Below are 16,921 nucleotides of genomic sequence, written 5' to 3' on the forward strand. Positions count from 1 at the left end.
GCTCATGTTTCCAAATCAGTCCTTTCGTAGAGTCAAAATTGGGAAGATAGACTCCCTGGGTATCCAGGAAAAACCGTTCACCATTCATGAGGATGCCATTGTATGGCCCAACCAATTTAACCAGGTGGGTTCTCTGAATCTTTCAGGGTTCATTCCATCACTTGTCCCATGGTTGTTTCTCAGTATTCTGTAAATTTATTTAGCCCCATTCAAACTATGGCTTTCAATCTGAACATTCATGTTGTAGTTCCATAATAATGTGCCACTTAATGTTCATTCTTGGGGTGGCAGGGAAGACTTTGGCAATTCCACCCAACATTCAATTACATGCATTCTAACTATAGGCAATTTTGGCTTCACACGCTAACCCCAAAATGTAACCCTCTCATAATTTGAGTGTGGACTTCATACATATCAATGAAGCAGGTGAAGACACATTTCTTCCATGACGCTTCGACTTTTGTAATGAATTTGAGTCGCACAGTTTTGTGTTATTTATAAGATTATTTAGGTTCAACATATCTTGCCTCTTTGCATACATAACCTTTTGAGTATTAAGATTCCCTCTTGGTACTTCTTCCACCCTCAGAAACCTGAGGGATGGCAGTCTAGGAAAGGGAATTATCTGTGGCAGTTCCCAAAACATGTCCCTTTCCCCAAAGTGTCACGTCAAACATCCTCATTTATAGTTACTATGGATTGGTGAAGATGCACCTCTTTACCCTGGGCACAGTTAACAATTTTGGGGTCAGACCACCTCTATTGTTTGATGCACATTCCTTTGGTTTGTTTTAAAATATGTCATTGATTTTAATGCTCACTGTTTTGGTGGCATTTGCTCTAAAAAGTGTTATATAAATAAATAATAACATACCATAATATGAGCCCAGGACTCAAGTTCTAAAAGCCCACTGCATTTGCAATACTTTCTAGTGTTCGTGATGTTACCTAAAACATTATATTTTAATATTTATGGACAGACTCGGCCCATTTCTATATGTAATGATCATTGCGGTTCAGGTTATAGTCGGACCAAGAAGGAAGGGAACCCATTTTGTTGCTATGACTGCATTCCATGTCCAGAAGGAAAGATTTCCAACCAGGAAGGTAAGAACGGTTAAAAAATGTTTTCTATAGATGTATGTATACCACCTATTTCATAGATGATTTTGATCTGGTTATGTATATCAATGGGTTTGTGTTTTAACAGTGATTTCCTTGATGTTTAAAATATTGCGCCAAATCATGGGCAATTGATTAGAAATCCATTATAGTTTAACTGCAAACCTATTTTTTATACAGTGTTATGTTTAGAGAGAACAATTTGAATAAATAGGAAATCACATAAACAAGTACCACTGATTTCAGTGGACCTTCATTAAGCATTTCTAAATCTGAATCAGATCCATTGGCACTTGAAGCTGATCAGCTTCACCATGGACACAGATTCACCTTTAAAATGAGCTGAGTAACAGCTGCAGAATCAGAAAGTGTGGAAGCACCCGTTCTGGTCAGCTGATATTCTACTGAATTAGATCAAAATACTGAAGTAGTTTACAACGTGCACAACTATTTTCATTATTCCACAGAAATGACCTTGAGTCAGAAATGATCAAATGTGGGGTGGGGGGAGAGAGGTGTGGCCTTGTCTTTGTGAGTCAACAGAGACCACCACCTCTGACTCTTTTAAGAGCGTGTAATTTCTTTCTTTCTTTCTTTCTTTCTTTCTTTCTTTCTTCTTTCTTTCTTCAGACGTGGATGACTGTTTTCAATGCCAAGAAGATCAGTATCCAAACATTGGCCAGGATATATGTCTTCCAAAAGATACAAGCTTCCTGTCTTACGGTGAACCTCTGGGGATCAGTTTGGTCACGTTTGCTCTTTTATTGACTTTCATTACAGCTTTGGTGCTTAGGATCTTCATCAAGCACAAAGAAACTCCCATAGTCAAAGCCAACAATCGGACCCTCACCTATGTTCTCCTCATAGCCCTCATTCTCTCCTTTCTTTGTCCTTTGCTATTCCTTGGCCAGCCCACAAAAATAACCTGTCTCCTTCGACAAACTGCTTTTGGAGTCATCTTCTCAGTAGCAGTGTCTTGCATCTTAGCAAAAACAACTATAGTGGTTCTAGCTTTCATGGCTACCAAGCCAGGGTCCAGAATGAGGAGATGGGTGGGGAAACATCTGGCCATCTCCATTGTTCCTTTCAGTTTCCTCATTCAAGTGATGATTTGTGGTGCCTGGCTGATAGTTGCTCCCCCACTCCCTGATTTAGACAAGCACTCAGTGACTAAAGTAATTGTACTGGAATGTAATGAAAGATCAGTCACCATGTTCTACTGTGTCCTAGGCTTCATGGGAATGCTGGCCCTTGTCAGTTTCACTGTGGCTTTCCTAGCAAGGAAGTTACCAGACAGTTTTAATGAAGCCAAGTTCATCACCTTCAGCATGTTGGTCTTTTGCAGTGTGTGGCTGTCCTTTGTTCCTACCTACCTGAGTACCAAGGGAAAGTACATGGTGGCTGTGGAGATCTTTTCTATTATGGCCTCTAGTTTTGGGTTAATAGGCTGTATCTTCTTCCCCAAATGTTATATTATTTTGGTGAGGCCAGAGTTAAACAGCAGGGGACAGCTTACAATAAGAAAGAAATAAAGCATGAACAAGTGTATTTGATGTAGCATATAATAGCTGGACTGAATCCCCTTGTAGTCATTTTGCCTCAACCCAACAAAACTCTCCCCAAAATCCCATAGAGCAGACCATGTAGCTGTTCTCCCTGGACTTTCCTCTTACACAGTACCGTTATTAAGGGAAGCAGTGGTTCATGTAACCTAGACTCATAGAGCTGGAAGGGACCCTAATTCCAAGATGATGATTACATATTTTGAAAATTCAGTTGGTTACAAGGTCTTCTGTAATGTGCTTCTAACTTCTAACTTCATCAATACACCACTGGTCTTTTATTATCTAATGAAAGGGTAATAAAAATAACAGTTCTGAATATGTGACAAACACATTTTCTTCAGCAATTCCATAGGGAATCCTTAGCATTGGATGAATAACTACATTGCTGCTTGATGGCTAACAGGGTATAATTTGAGCTGCTGCTACTAAAAAACTTTAAAAAACAACAACCTGTGGACTTCCAGTGGCCACTGGGAAACCTAATGCAAAGTATACTAAAACTGATCAGAATTAATCAGACTTGTGATCCACAAGTCTGATTTTGTATACTCCCAGATTGCGTCATTTTGGGAAAATAAACTACCATTTAAATGAGACATTTTTTATCTTGGAGAAGAGAAAACATGGTTTCTGCATAGAACAAACAGTTGCCATCATACTGAGAATGGTGGTCTTAGTGTTATTGTTGCTGGAACTGCTTTCTTACAATGTATGTCAGGCTCACATAGCAAAATGTATGCTCCAACGTCCACACCATCCACTTCACACATATCATCACCCGGGAGAGTTCCTCATTGGTGCCATTGTTTCCCATGGTGGCTTCATCTCATCTCCAGCAAAATTCACTGAGGAACCCCCACCAGCGCTGCCTGAAGAGCTTGTGTAAGAACTAAGCCACTCATTTATTACAGCACAGGAATGATCTAACCTAGAGTTGCAGCCTCAGAATAATGGCTGTGGCTACAAACTTATCCCCTTTTACCCTGGGACATATACTGATGTAAAAATCCATAGGAATCTCTTGTGAATTAAGAGAATACTGTAGAATCTCCCATTTCTTGATAGGGAAACGAATATAAATGTATTGAAATGTGTATATATTTGTAATTCTGAGGTAGCCCTTTTGAAATGCCATTTTTGATAGACTTTATCTGAACAGGAGTGTTAGTGAGAATGAATGAAAAAAGAAACCTGTTCTGAACCTGAATGCTCATATTGTTTCATTTTCTGATCTTAGTCTAATATTTGTTTCAAAATGATGGTATATATTATGAAGCATAGAATTCTGTGAATCACAAATGAGTTTCAGCAGGGACAAATATCATAGAATCATAGAGTTGGAAGAGACCACAAGGGCCATCGAGTCCAACCCCCTGCCAAGCAGGAAACACCATCAGAGCACTCCTGACATATGGTTGTTAAGCCTCTGCTTAAAGACCTCCAAAGTAGGAGACTCCACCACACTCCTTGGCAGCAAATTCCACTGTCAAACAGCTCTTACTGTCAGGAAGTTCTTCCTAATGTTTAGGTGGAATCTTCTTTCTTGCAGTTTGGATCCATTGCTCCGTGTCCGCTTCTCTGGAGCAGCAGAAAACAACCTTTCTCCCTCCTCTATGTGACATCCTTTTATATATTTGAACATGGCTATCATATCACCCCTTAACCTCCTCTTCTCCATGCTAAACATGCCCAGCTCCCTTAGCCGTTCCTCATAAGGCATGTTTTCCAGGCCTTTGTCAGGTTCTGCACTTAGGCAAGAATTACCAGCTTCGCAAATCTAAGACAGGGAACACCCGGCATGCCAGTAGTACATGTGAAAAGGTTTCTGCATCAACAGAGGTATAGTGCCCCGATCAAAAGAAGCAATAGAGCAGCTCTATTCTGCCATGCTCAGACCACACCCGGTGTACTGTGTTCAGTTATGTCCAGCACTATTTAAGAAGTAAATTGACAAGCTGCAACATGTGCAGAGAAGGATGACACATATGGTCAAGGGTCTGGAAGCCAAAATTATGAGGGGGTTGGGTATGTTTAGCTATGAAAATAGAAGACTGATGGGATGTAGGATAGCTATTTTCAATTATCTCAAGGGCTGTCACCAGGAAGATGGTGCAAGCTTGTTTTCTCTTGCTCCAGAGGGAAGGACCCAAACCAATAGATTCAAGTTGCAAGAGAGGAGATTTTGTCTAAACATCAGGAAGAACTGGCTGATTATACAGTAAGAACTGTTCAGCAGTGGAATGGACAGGGAGTTAACTCCACTGAATTCGATATGAATAACTACAGTGTTGCTATGTAAAAAGATATATCTGTTCCTTCTATTGCCATTTGCAACTCTCATTCTAGGGTGGTGCCTAAGCTTTACCAGCACATCGTCGCCTTGGCATTTGCAGTCAAGGAGATCAATGAAGACCCTCACATCTTACCCAATATCACCTTGGGCTTCCACTTATATGACAGCTATAACAATGCAAGGAGCACATATCTTGCCACACTGCTGCTTTTATCCAGGGTGGAGAAATTTGTTCCTAACTATCTATGTGATGTTGAAAATAATCTGGCAGGGGTCATTGGGGGACTTGATTCTGAAATCTCCTTTTATGTGGCAACTGTTTTGGATATCTATAAGATTCCGCAGGTAGGACACTCATGATCAATACCTAAATTAGCTTGCATAGATAAAGAGGCTGATTTCACAGCAGGGTGTATTACCAGTTCATGGCAAGGATGAAACTGGAGCAGAATCAGTTCTTTGGAAAGTAAAGGTGGTACAGAATTAAAATAAAATAAAATTACCTAAATAAGGGGAAAGAAACGCTGCAATGCCAGAAAAAATATGTGGTACCCCCAATCTCTTACACACACATCAAGGACATCCCAGAGACCACTGGTGGGAGAGTGGGCTTGTCCCTCACCAGCCATGACTCCACACACAATATGTGTATGTTTAGGGGAAAAGCACTTTCAAATTAAACACACTCTGAAGGTATGACAAATTGCAGATATAATCCAGTTATGCAAGAAAACAATAATAGTGCTGAGCTGCTGGTTCCAAAGTGAAATAAATGTTCATAAATTATGTCTGATAAGTCTCAAAAAAAAAAAAAAAGAAGAGGGAGAAATGGCAGTTCTGCTGTGTCTTGGGGTATGTGCATCATGAATACGAAAGAAGTTCCAGAGAAGGAATGTGTATCCGACCCAAGTTGCAATTCTGTCATGACTACAGTAAATAATGTCTAATGCAGTGTTAGGCAATGCTATGTTGAGGGCATGGTGCGTCCCTCCAATCATTTTGTCCATCATACAAGATGCTGCCAAATTTTGCAAGTATGCATAAGTTTTAAAAAAATAAAAAGAAAAGAAAAGAAATGTTTAACAAACAGAAATGGGAGATGTCCCCAATTTTCAGGCCATCTGTGTGTGTATTTTTTTTTTTAAACATTTTTATTGGTTTTACAAGAGTTTTTATAACAAACAAACATAAAAGAGAAACAGACAAACAAACAAATATAATTTCAAAATGTCCTTTCATAAACTTCTTTCCTCGGACTTCCCCATACCTCCCCTTTCTGCATCCTCATGTCCAAGTTTTATAGCAACTTATAAATATTTTCTCCAATCCTAATTCATCATAGTCCTTTCTTAATCTAATCTTATATTACTGCAACCCTTTCTCTCTGTGAAATCTCGACATTCTAAACTTCATCAAGTTTATAATAGTTCTTAAGATAAATCTTAAATTTCTTCCAGTCTTCTTCCGCAGTCTCCTTTCCCTGGTCACGAATTCTGCTTGTCATTTCCGCCAGTGTCATATAGTCAATCACTTTCATCTGCCATTCTTCCAAGGTGGGTAGTTCTTGTGTCTTCCAATACTTTGCGATCAGTATTCTTGCTGCTGTTGTTGCATACATGAAAAAAGTTCTATCCTTTTTTGGCACCAATTGGCCGACAATGCCCAAGAGAAAGGCCTCTGGTTTCTTAAGGAAGGTATATTTAAATACCTTTTTCATTTCATTATATATCATCTCCCAGAAAGCCTTAATCTTCGGGCATGTCCACCAAAGATGGTAAAAAGTACCTTCAGTTTCCTTACATTTCCAACATTTGTTATCAGGCAAATGGTAAATTTTTGCTAGCTTGACTGGGGTCATGTACCACCTATAGACCATTTTCATCACATTTTCCTTTAAGGCACTACATGCCGTAAATTTAATACCGGTGTTCCACAACCCTTCCCAGTCAGCAGCCATAATATTATGACCAATGTCCTGTGCCCACTTAATCATAACTGATTTAACTGTTTCATCCTGTGTATTCCATTTCAACAGCAAGTTATACATTCTTGACAGATTCTTAATATTGGGTTCTAACAATTCTGTCTCAAGTTTTGATTTTTCCACCTGGAAGCCAATTTTCCTGTCCTGTTTGAAAACCTCCATTATTTGACAATAGTGGAGCCAATCTTGTACTTTGGGTTTTAATTTTTCATGACTCTTTAATTTCAATTTCTCTCCATCCTGTTCTAAGATCTCACAATACTTTGGCCATCCGACCTCCATATTAACTCTCTTGTGGGCCTTAGCTTCTAAGGGTGACAACCATCTAGGGGTTTTGTTTTCCAGCAGATCTTTATATCTCATCCAAACGTTGAACAAAGCTTTCCTTACAATATGATTTTTAAAGGCACTATGCACTTTGATTTTGTCATACCATAGATAAGCATGCCAGCCAAATGCGTTATTGAAACCTTCTAAGTCCAAGATATCTGTATTCTCGAGGAGCATCCACTCTTTCAGCCAGCAGAATGCTGCTGCTTCATAATACAATTTTAAGTCCGGCAGGGCAAATCCCCCTCTTTCTTTTGCATCTGTTAAAATTTTATATTTTATTCTGGGCTTTTTGCCCTGCCAGACAAATTTCGCAATGTCTTTCTGCCACCTCTTGAAACAGTCCATCTTGTCAATAATCTGCAAAGTTTGAAATAAAAATAGCATCCTAGGCAATACATTCATCTTAATCACTGCAATTCGGCCTAACATTGACAATCTCAAATTTGACCATATTTCTAGATCTTTTTTAATTTCTGACCAACATTTTTCATAATTATCCTTATACAGGTTCAGGTTTTTAGATGTTAAATTAACCCCTAGATATTTCACCTTCTTAACCACCGTCAGACCTGTCTCCTCTTGAAACTTGTTCTTTTCCATATCTGTTAGATTTTTCCCTAAGACTTTAGTTTTTTGTTTATTCAATTTAAATCCAGCTACCTGTCCAAATTGTTGGATTATTTCCAACACTCTTTTTGTACTAGTGTTTGGCTCCTGCAAAGTCAAAACAAGGTCATCTGCAAACGCTCTTAACTTATAGTGTTTAGTTCCGACCTTTACACCTTTAACCTGCTGGTCATTTCTAATCATATTCAGCAACACCTCCAGGACCGAAATAAAAAGCAATGGGGAAATTGGGCACCCCTGTCGTGTTCCTTTTTCTATCTTAAGTTCCTCAGTTATTATATTATTTACAATCAACTTAGCTTTTTGTTCGGAGTATATTGCACCCATACCATTCTCAAATCCTTGTCCTACCCCCATCCCATGAAGATTCTTTTTCATAAAACTCCACGAAATATTGTCAAAGGCTTTCTCCGCATCCACAAATATCAAAACTGCTTTGGTATTTATATTCACCTCTAACTTTTCCAGAATATCTATTATGTTCCTAACATTGTCTGAGAGGTGTCTTTTTGGGAGAAAGCCTGCTTGGTCTCTGTGAATCTTCTCCATCAATACTCTTTTAAATCTTTTTGCTAAAATGTCTGCAAATATTTTGTAATCCACATTCAATAACGAAATTGGGCGGTAGTTCTTCAGTTGAGTCTTTTCAGTCTCTGTCTTTGGTATGAGTGAAATATATGCTTCTTTCCACGATTCGGGTGCCTTTTTTCCCTCTAAGATCTCGTTACAAACTTCCTTTAACGGTTGTATCAGCCATTCCTTTAAAGATTTGTAGTATCTGGAAGTCAGTCCGTCTGGCCCTGGAGATTTGCCCAATTGCATGTCCTGAATGGCACCCTCTATCTCTTGTTCTGTTATTCTCTGGTTTAAATCCACCTTGCTATGATGAGGGATCTTTTGTAATCCATATTTATTAAGGAATTTATCTATGTCTTCTTCATTTTGTAATCCTTGGGAATAAAGTTTTTTAAAATAACTCACAAAACAATTTCTTATCTCGTTGGGTTTAGATATATTTTTTCCATCCACTTCTAGACTTGTGACTGTGTTTAATTTCTGTCTTTTCTTAAGTTGCCATGCCAGAAGTTTACCACATTTGTCTGCCGACTCAAATGTCTTTTGTTTCATTTGCTTTATTTTCCATTCAATCTCTTGGTTCATCAATTCCATATATTGTGTTTGATACAACTTGATCTCCCTCAAAATCTCCTGGGACTTTGGTTTTGATCTTAATTTTTTCTCTCCTTCTTTTATCTTTTCCAAAAAATTTTCCTTTTTCTCATTCTGTTTTCTCTTCTTTATTGAATTTTGTTGAATCAGAAATCCTCGCATCACCGCTTTACTTGCGTCCCAGATCACTCTTTTTTCCACATCGCCCTTTAGATTAATTTCAAAATAGTCCTTTAAAGTTTTTTGGGCCTTCATGTGGATTTCTCTATCTCGAAATAGGGTGTCATTCATTCTCCATCTAAACTGACCAGTTGTTGTAAATTTCATTTCCATCTTCACGGCGTTATGGTCGGAACAGGTTTTTGGGCAGATTTCTACCTTCTTAATCTTCGGAGCCATCATCTGTGTGTGTATTTTTGTATGAATGAGAGAGGGCAGGCAAACCCTGGTGGGTGGCAAAGGGCATATCTGACTAACAGGATTCGCCACATAATGTATATGAATAGTTTGAAAGAACTCTACAAATATTACTTGGTCTCTTCTCTTCCTCCATTTACTTTTTAGCTCATTTATGGCTCTGCTCCGGTGATGAATGATAAAAGCCCAGGGCTTCCCTTCTACCAGATGGCAGCCTCAGAAGCCCTTCAGTATGAGGGAATTCTCTCTTTGCTTCTGCATTTCAGGTGGACGTGGATTGGAGTCATTGCAACGGACAATGACAATGGAGAAAGATTTGTGCAAACCATTTCCCCAATGTTTACTAAGAGTGGTGTCTGCTTTGCATTCCTAGAAAGAATCCCCAGTTTTAGTTTTATTTCTGAAATTCCTGGAATGCTAACACAGGGGGCAATAATAAACGAGGAAATTTTTAGCAGCAAAGCTAACGTAGTGATTGCCTCTGGAGAATCTTATTCCATGGCAACTTTTAGATGGCTTCCATACCTATCAGAACATGATGACATAAAAAATAATGTAAAAAGTAAAGTATGGATAATATCAGCCCAGGTTGAGTTCGCTTCATTTGTCTTTCAAAGGTACTGGAATTCAGGAGTGTTCAGTGGTGCTATATCCTTTGAAATTCACTTCAGAAACCCACCAGGATTTCATCAGTATGTTGTGTACAGAAACCCTTCCAGCACAGATGGGGACGGTTTTATCAGGGACTTCTGGCAACAGGCCTTTGAATGTGTATTCCCAGATATCACTGCAGACAAGGTGGAGGGGAATATTTGCACTGGAGAAGAGAAGCTGGAGAGCCTTCCTGGATCATTTTTTGAAATGAGCATGACAGGCCACAGCTACAGCATCCACAGTGCTGTCTACGCCATGGCCTATGCTTTACATGCCATGTCCACATCCAGACTCAGACATAGAAGAATGGTGTACAGAGGGAGAGGGAAGAATCTGAATCAACAGTTTTGGCAGGTAATGGCTGAAAATCCTCAACTGGCAAAGCCCTGTTACTTTCTGACACAGTATGGGATCAAACATTTGCACAGGTGTATTAGAAGGAAAACCCGGAACTGAATTTATAATTCTGCAGACAGAATAGGAGGTGGCACTGATATGATAGTATCCTAGATGATTCCCCACATATTCTGCTGCTTGCAAATGACAGTAGGCCCTATAGGAAAGAGAAATGATGGTCGTGTCCTTCCTTGAGCAGGTAGGTAAAGGTACCCCTGCCTGTTCGGGCCAGTCGTGTCCGACTCTAGGGTTGTGCGCCCATCTCACTTAAGAGGCCGGGGGCCAGCGCTGTCCGGAGACACTTCCAGGTCACGTGGCCAGCATGACGAAGCTGCTCTGGCGAGCCAGCACCAGCGCAGTACACGGAAACGCCGTTTACCTTCCCGCTATAAAGCGGTACCTATTTATCTACTTGCACTTAGAGGTGCTTTTGAGCTGCTAGGTGGGCAGGAACTGGGACCGAAGGACAGGAGCTCACCCCGTCGCGGGGATTCGAACCGCCGACCATACGATCAGCAAGTCCTAGGCACTGAGGTTTTACCCACAGCGCCACCCGCGTCCCCATATTTGAGGTACTGCCCCATATTTGAGCAGAAAGCATTTGTATGAGGGAAGCCTTACAGCCCAGTGAGGTGCCGCTGCATTCATATATAGGAAGCTGTGGTAACGGTTAAGAGAGATGATCAGCATTCCCTCTATACCATCCCAACAAAATTCTTCCTTACAGCAGGTGGTCGCACACCGCTGCCATGTCTTCTGAGATGTTCAGCAATGGGGAAGAGGAGGAGGAGAGAGAGAAACCTCGCTACTCACACATATTTAACTTTTCCAAACAATTGTCTTTTCTGCTTTCAATCTAGCTCCATCACTTTCTGAGAAGCATCTCATTTAACAATACGGCAGGAGATGTGGTCTTCATCAACCAGAATGGAGAGGCAGCATCTAGCTTGGATATTGTCAATTGGATTATATTCGCCAACCAAAGTTTTCACAGAGTGAGAGTTGGGAGGATAGATCCTCAGGCTCCACCAGACCAATCATTACTCCTTGATGAAGATGCCATCACATGGCACAGTTGGTTTAACCAGGTAGGGTTGCATTGTTTGCTAATTCAAAAGAGATTCAGTATTGAATAAGCAATCATTATCCACCTACAGGTCTACTCACTGTCTTTTGAGCTGCAAGTTGATGAGTGGTGTATGGCCAAAGCATCCAGGTACTAGATTATGAACCAAAAGCTTACTGGAAGAAGTCACACATGGATTAAAGACAAATCTTTTATTAAGGGGATTACAAAACAATATCCCAGCCATTCAGATACCCCACTACAAGATACATCTTCATCTGAATGTGGGTAATTAGGTTCAGGTCAAATATTAGTTTTCATATGAAAAGGCCTGGATACAGGAGGGAAGGTTTTATTTCAGTCAAATAGAGTCTCTGAGTACATTTCCCCAGTGCTAAAGGGTTTGTGTGCTGAAAGACCATGAAGCTATGAAGTGGATTTCTGCAAGACCATTATGCTCTTGAAGCAACCTTACATCAAACAGTGCAGAAAAGTGGTAACTCAGACTGATTAAATGGATTATTATTTTCCAGTGGAAGACTTCAACCAGAATCCTAAGTAGAAAAAGAAAACTATTGTAAAATAAACTAAAGAAATTGGGATTTCTTTAAACTTATTAAATACTGGTTTTTAACTGAGTGAAATATGATGTACAAATTGATAACCCCCAGGATTTTGTCTTTCTTGCAAGAAAGGTGAGGAAATGAAGGGGTTGGGGAAAGGAGGCATAATAATACCAGAGAAAGAAACTGAGGACAGCAGCAGATGCAGCAGTCTTCTTCTAAGGGGGGCACTGGAAGAGGTGGAAGCAGATGTGGTGAAGATTGAGAGAGTGAAGGAGGGAAAGAAGAAGAAAGGTGTGAAGAGCAAGAGACAGAGCATTAGGAATGGGTGCATCAATCTTTTAAAAAGAGTGATCTCAAAATATGTTTTCAAAGGTATATATTGTTCTTACCATGCTGAGAATTGTGTTGCAGCATGCCAAGGAGTGTCATGGACACTAGATAGCTGCATTCCAATTCATGTATTTGTCCAGAATATTTTTGTATTGGAATTCACAAATACCGCATTTCTCAAAATAATAATACCCACCAATCTGGATGGGTTTCCCCAGCCGCTCTGGATGTTTTATTCTGAACTCTTCCCCAGGCAGCATCTGATGGGTCCAAGTATAAGTATAGCCACCGGCACCAAAATCAGTTCTAGAGCTGTCTACCTAGTGGAGAGCATACTCAACATTACCAATTCTAACAAAATTAAGAGGGAAACTAAAGTAACTTCAAACTGTACCATAATGGATAAAGCAATCTTTGCAGAACAGATGGGGCACTGCACATCCCAGAGCAATATAGATGGAATATCACATAATTTCAAACATTGCTAGTAATAATAAGAATAAGAATAAGAATAAGAAAAGGAGCAATGGCTCTCTGTATAGCCATTGCATATTGCTGATATGCTGTGTCAGTTTAGTAACATAGAGAAAGAACAGAGAACATAAAGGATTCCAAACTCATTAGTCTCTTGATGAACCTTCTACTGTTTCATTTATGGAATAGACTCAGCCTCTTTCTCTCTGTACTGAGAGATGTCTTCCAGGATCCAGCAAGAAAGTGAAGGAGGGACAGCCACCTTGCTGCTACGATTGCATCCCATGTCCAGAGGGGAAGATTGCAAACCAGGATGGTAAGAGAAATAAATAGATTCAATAGATCCAAACTTCGGATTGAAAGGTGTTGTAATGATGGCTGGGTTTAAGGTTCAAAAGAGGTGTTGATCTACTGTGTGTCTGATTCTGCCTTTTTGTGATCATTGCCCTTCAGATAGTCTAAATATGCTAATCAAATGAGAATGACTATGCATTGAGAGTACTTGGGTGGTATGTGGTTCAGCTCATATCAAGAGGGGGCTTGTCACTGCACCAAGGCTACTGGTGTAGCCATTCCAATTTCATGAGCAGCAATAGCCCTGGCTGTGCCATTTACATACCACATAGCTCTGAACTGATTGAATTCAAAAATACCACATTACAGACAGAATTCAACATGTGTTTTGATTTAAACAGAGCTTCATTTCTTCTCAGACAGAAAGTAAAAATTTCAGCAAGCTGATATGATATGAGCTAATTTCTTTATTCCCCAGATATGAATGACTGTAACAAATGCCCAGACAAAGACTATCCAAGCAAGAACCGGAATGCATGTCTACCCAAGGATATCAGCTTCTTGTCTTATGAAGAACCTTTGGGCATCAGTTTAGCCTGCTGCTCTCTTTTCCTTTCCCTGATCACAGTTCTGGTACTAGGTACATTTATAAAACACCATGACACACCCATTGTCATTGCAAACAACCGAAACCTCACCTACACTCTCCTCATCTCTCTCCTGCTCTGTTTCCTTTGTGCTTTGCTATTCATTGGCCGACCTAAGAAGGTCACGTGCCTCCTCCGGCAAACAGCTTTTGGCATCATCTTCTCAACCGCTGTTTCTTGTGTCCTGGCAAAAACCTTCACTGTGGTTTTGGCCTTCATGGCTACAAAACCAGAGTCCAGGATGAGGAAATGGGTAGGGAAAGGACTAGGCCACTCCATTCTCCTTTTATGCTCCATAGTCCAAGTAGGAATATGTACTGTGTGGCTGGCAACCTCTCCCCCATACCCAGATGTGGACATGCACTCAATGACAGAAGAAATTATACTAAAATGTAATGAAGGGTCTGTAACAATGTTTTATTGTGTCCTCATCTACATGAGCTGCCTGGCAACTGTATGTTTTGCTGTGGCTTTCCTTGCCAGGAAGTTACCGGACAGTTTCAACGAAGCCAAGTTTATCACTTTCAGCATGTTGGTCTTCTGCAGTGTTTGGCTGTCCTTTATTCCCTCCTACCTGAGCACCAAGGGGAAATATATGGTAGCTGTGGAGATCTTCTCCATCTTAGCCTCCAGTATTGGGTTGCTGGTTTGCATCTTTTCCCCAAAATGTTACATAATCATTCTGAGGCCTGAGCTGAACAATAGGGAACAGCTAATAAGGAAGAAAAATTAAAGAAATAAGAAACCTGTCCTTTGCTTTAATTTGTGCTTTTCTTTGTGTGTACAGTAGAATATTTCTTCTTCTTCTTCTTCTTCTTCTTCTTCTTCTTCTTCTTCTTCTTCTTCTGTGAAAGTGTTGCCAATAAATTGAAAGTAACTTTTCCACTTCATGATTCCACTGTGTGAAATAGATGTGTTTAATTTTGTTAAGAGTTAACGCTGTGAAAATCTTAAGGTGGAGAGGGGAGATTTAATCAGTTTTTATTCACCATTTTATACATCTCAGCACTGATGTCGGCAAACGAATGGGGGGTAGGGTCTGACTACGAGAATGAGAGAACACAGGCACAGCCAGAGTGGGCGAATTTAGACCCCCCCCCCCCCGTTGCACTGTTAAAGCAACAGACACAGGAAACGAGCAATCTGGGAACGAAGGAGGAGATTGCCTTGAGCGTGTTGCTAGGCAACCAGAGGGAAGGCAGCGAACAGCGTATACTTCGTTAGATAGTGCAGATGGAGTCTGTCCTATTTCTCTTTGAAGCAGACAAGAGGAAAGGGTTAAGAGTCATCAGAAGGACAGGCGGGGAAGGACCGGATATTGTCGGGCTCCGTGTTGCTTGTGAGGCGGGGACTCAGATTGAGCACCTCGCAGCCAAGAAATGGCAGGCTTTTGCCGCTCTCTGAATATTAATTGTAAATAAACATACCATAAATCTGCAGAGTCTAATTACTTCTTATTGGAGCTTGTTGCCTGCCTGAGATCATTACATCTGAGCTCTTTCTGTTGCTCATCCAGTAATTGCTGCATGATACCAACACTCAATGGAGTGTTCAACAACATTTTTGCCACCCTAACAGTCTCTGCCTTGAAGACTTGTGTCTCTCTTCTTAGGGAGGAGCACATTCACCCTGTGGAATGCTCTACCATCAGATGTCAAAGAAATAAACAACTATCTGACTTTTAGAAGACACCTGAAGGCAGCCCTGTTTAGGGAAGCTTTTAATATTTGATGAATTATTGTATTTTGCTGGAAGCCGCCGAAAGTGACTGGGGCAACCCAGTCAGATGGGTGGAGTATTTTGAATTATTTTGAGTTTTGCGTAAGGAATTAAGTGGTGGAATGGGAAAGGGAAAGAGAAGAGAGAGAAAGGAAATGGGCAGCTTCTGACTAGGCACTGGGCCTTGATGTTTGAAGAAGCCATCCACATTAACCTAGAATAGTGGTTGTGCTGTGGGTGGATGTGTTTAAACTATCTCTTCAAGCCTAAAAACCAGGACAAACTCAAAGCTTCCTCTCCTCATTTTAGTGAACCCCCTTTTATTTCAGTGATTATGGGGTAAGTGGGTAGGTGGAGTCTCCAATTTTTTCTAGGGCAGCAATTACTGGAAATACAAAGGCAAAAGCACATTTTCATATATGTCACATTATCTCCACTGTGCTGTACTTGGAACAAATTTTGATTTACCCATTTCAAATACTCATTTTTCTATTACAAGCTTTATTTAATTTTTTAAAACATTTACCAAGGATAAATATTGGCTTCCAGAACAAATGCTTATACAGATGGCGAGTCTTGCACGCAGACATCCACATGGCATCAAAACAGGCTTGAAACATATTTTACATTAGAAAGTAAACACACCCAAAGGGTATACTTAAAACTAGAGCATGAAGATAATTTCTCCATAGTGACTGCTGTGGGCCTACATAATTTTTAACCCATTCTTAGAAAAACCCAAACAAAAATGCTACATTGGTATTTGCTTATTAGGCTGTGTATTCTGTGTGAATGAAGAACATGCAGACTACAAGTAACTTTTGACAGGCAGATATTAAACAAACAGAACACCTCATCCAGATTCCCTAGAGGCCAGAATAAATAAAAACACCTTATTGAATTATGTCTTCTGTAGATATACTAAGAGACTCTCTAAAAAGTCCTGGAAGTTGAGATGGTTTTAAGAGACATCATAGATTCATGAGCCAGTTTACTTTTACACGCCTGTGAAATGTTAGATTACAACCTGTTTTTGTACAATATCTGAACTGGATACTGAACTGAAAAGTAACTAATGTTACGATCTGAAGCAGATGAACCTTGATGCAGACCTAACTCTCAATACAGGGTGCTGACTCACCTCTACCAGCACATCCTGGCCTTGGCATTTGCTGTAAAGGAGATCAATGAAACTCCCCAGATCTTGCCCAACGTCACCCTGGGCTTCCACATTTATAACAGCCATTTCAGTGCAAGCTGGACC

General features: G+C 40.2%; 2 protein-coding genes across 2 annotated transcripts in view; both read left to right on the forward strand.

The window, feature by feature from the left end:
- The first annotated feature begins 3,460 nt into the window (after positions 1 to 3,460).
- LOC309516923 (vomeronasal type-2 receptor 26-like) overlaps positions 3,461 to 16,921 on the forward strand; it is a 29,121-nt gene continuing 15,660 nt past the window's right edge. The window contains exons 1-2 of the mRNA XM_082195881.1: positions 3,461 to 3,569; positions 4,824 to 4,905. The gene's annotated coding sequence lies outside the window, so the exon portion shown is untranslated. The remainder of the gene's footprint in view (positions 3,570 to 4,823; positions 4,906 to 16,921) is intronic.
- LOC309516838 (vomeronasal type-2 receptor 26-like) lies at positions 5,103 to 14,831 on the forward strand. The gene is made up of 5 exons (XM_082195787.1): positions 5,103 to 5,199; positions 9,659 to 10,519; positions 11,422 to 11,649; positions 13,187 to 13,313; positions 13,770 to 14,831. Exons 2-5 carry the CDS (start codon positions 9,683 to 9,685, stop codon positions 14,669 to 14,671), a joined length of 2,094 nt encoding a protein of 697 aa, XP_082051913.1. The 5' UTR covers positions 5,103 to 5,199; positions 9,659 to 9,682; the 3' UTR covers positions 14,672 to 14,831.

The sequence above is a fragment of the Podarcis vaucheri genome (assembly GCF_965113315.1).
Source record: "Podarcis vaucheri genome assembly, chromosome: 13".
NCBI lineage: Eukaryota > Metazoa > Chordata > Lepidosauria > Squamata > Lacertidae > Podarcis > Podarcis vaucheri.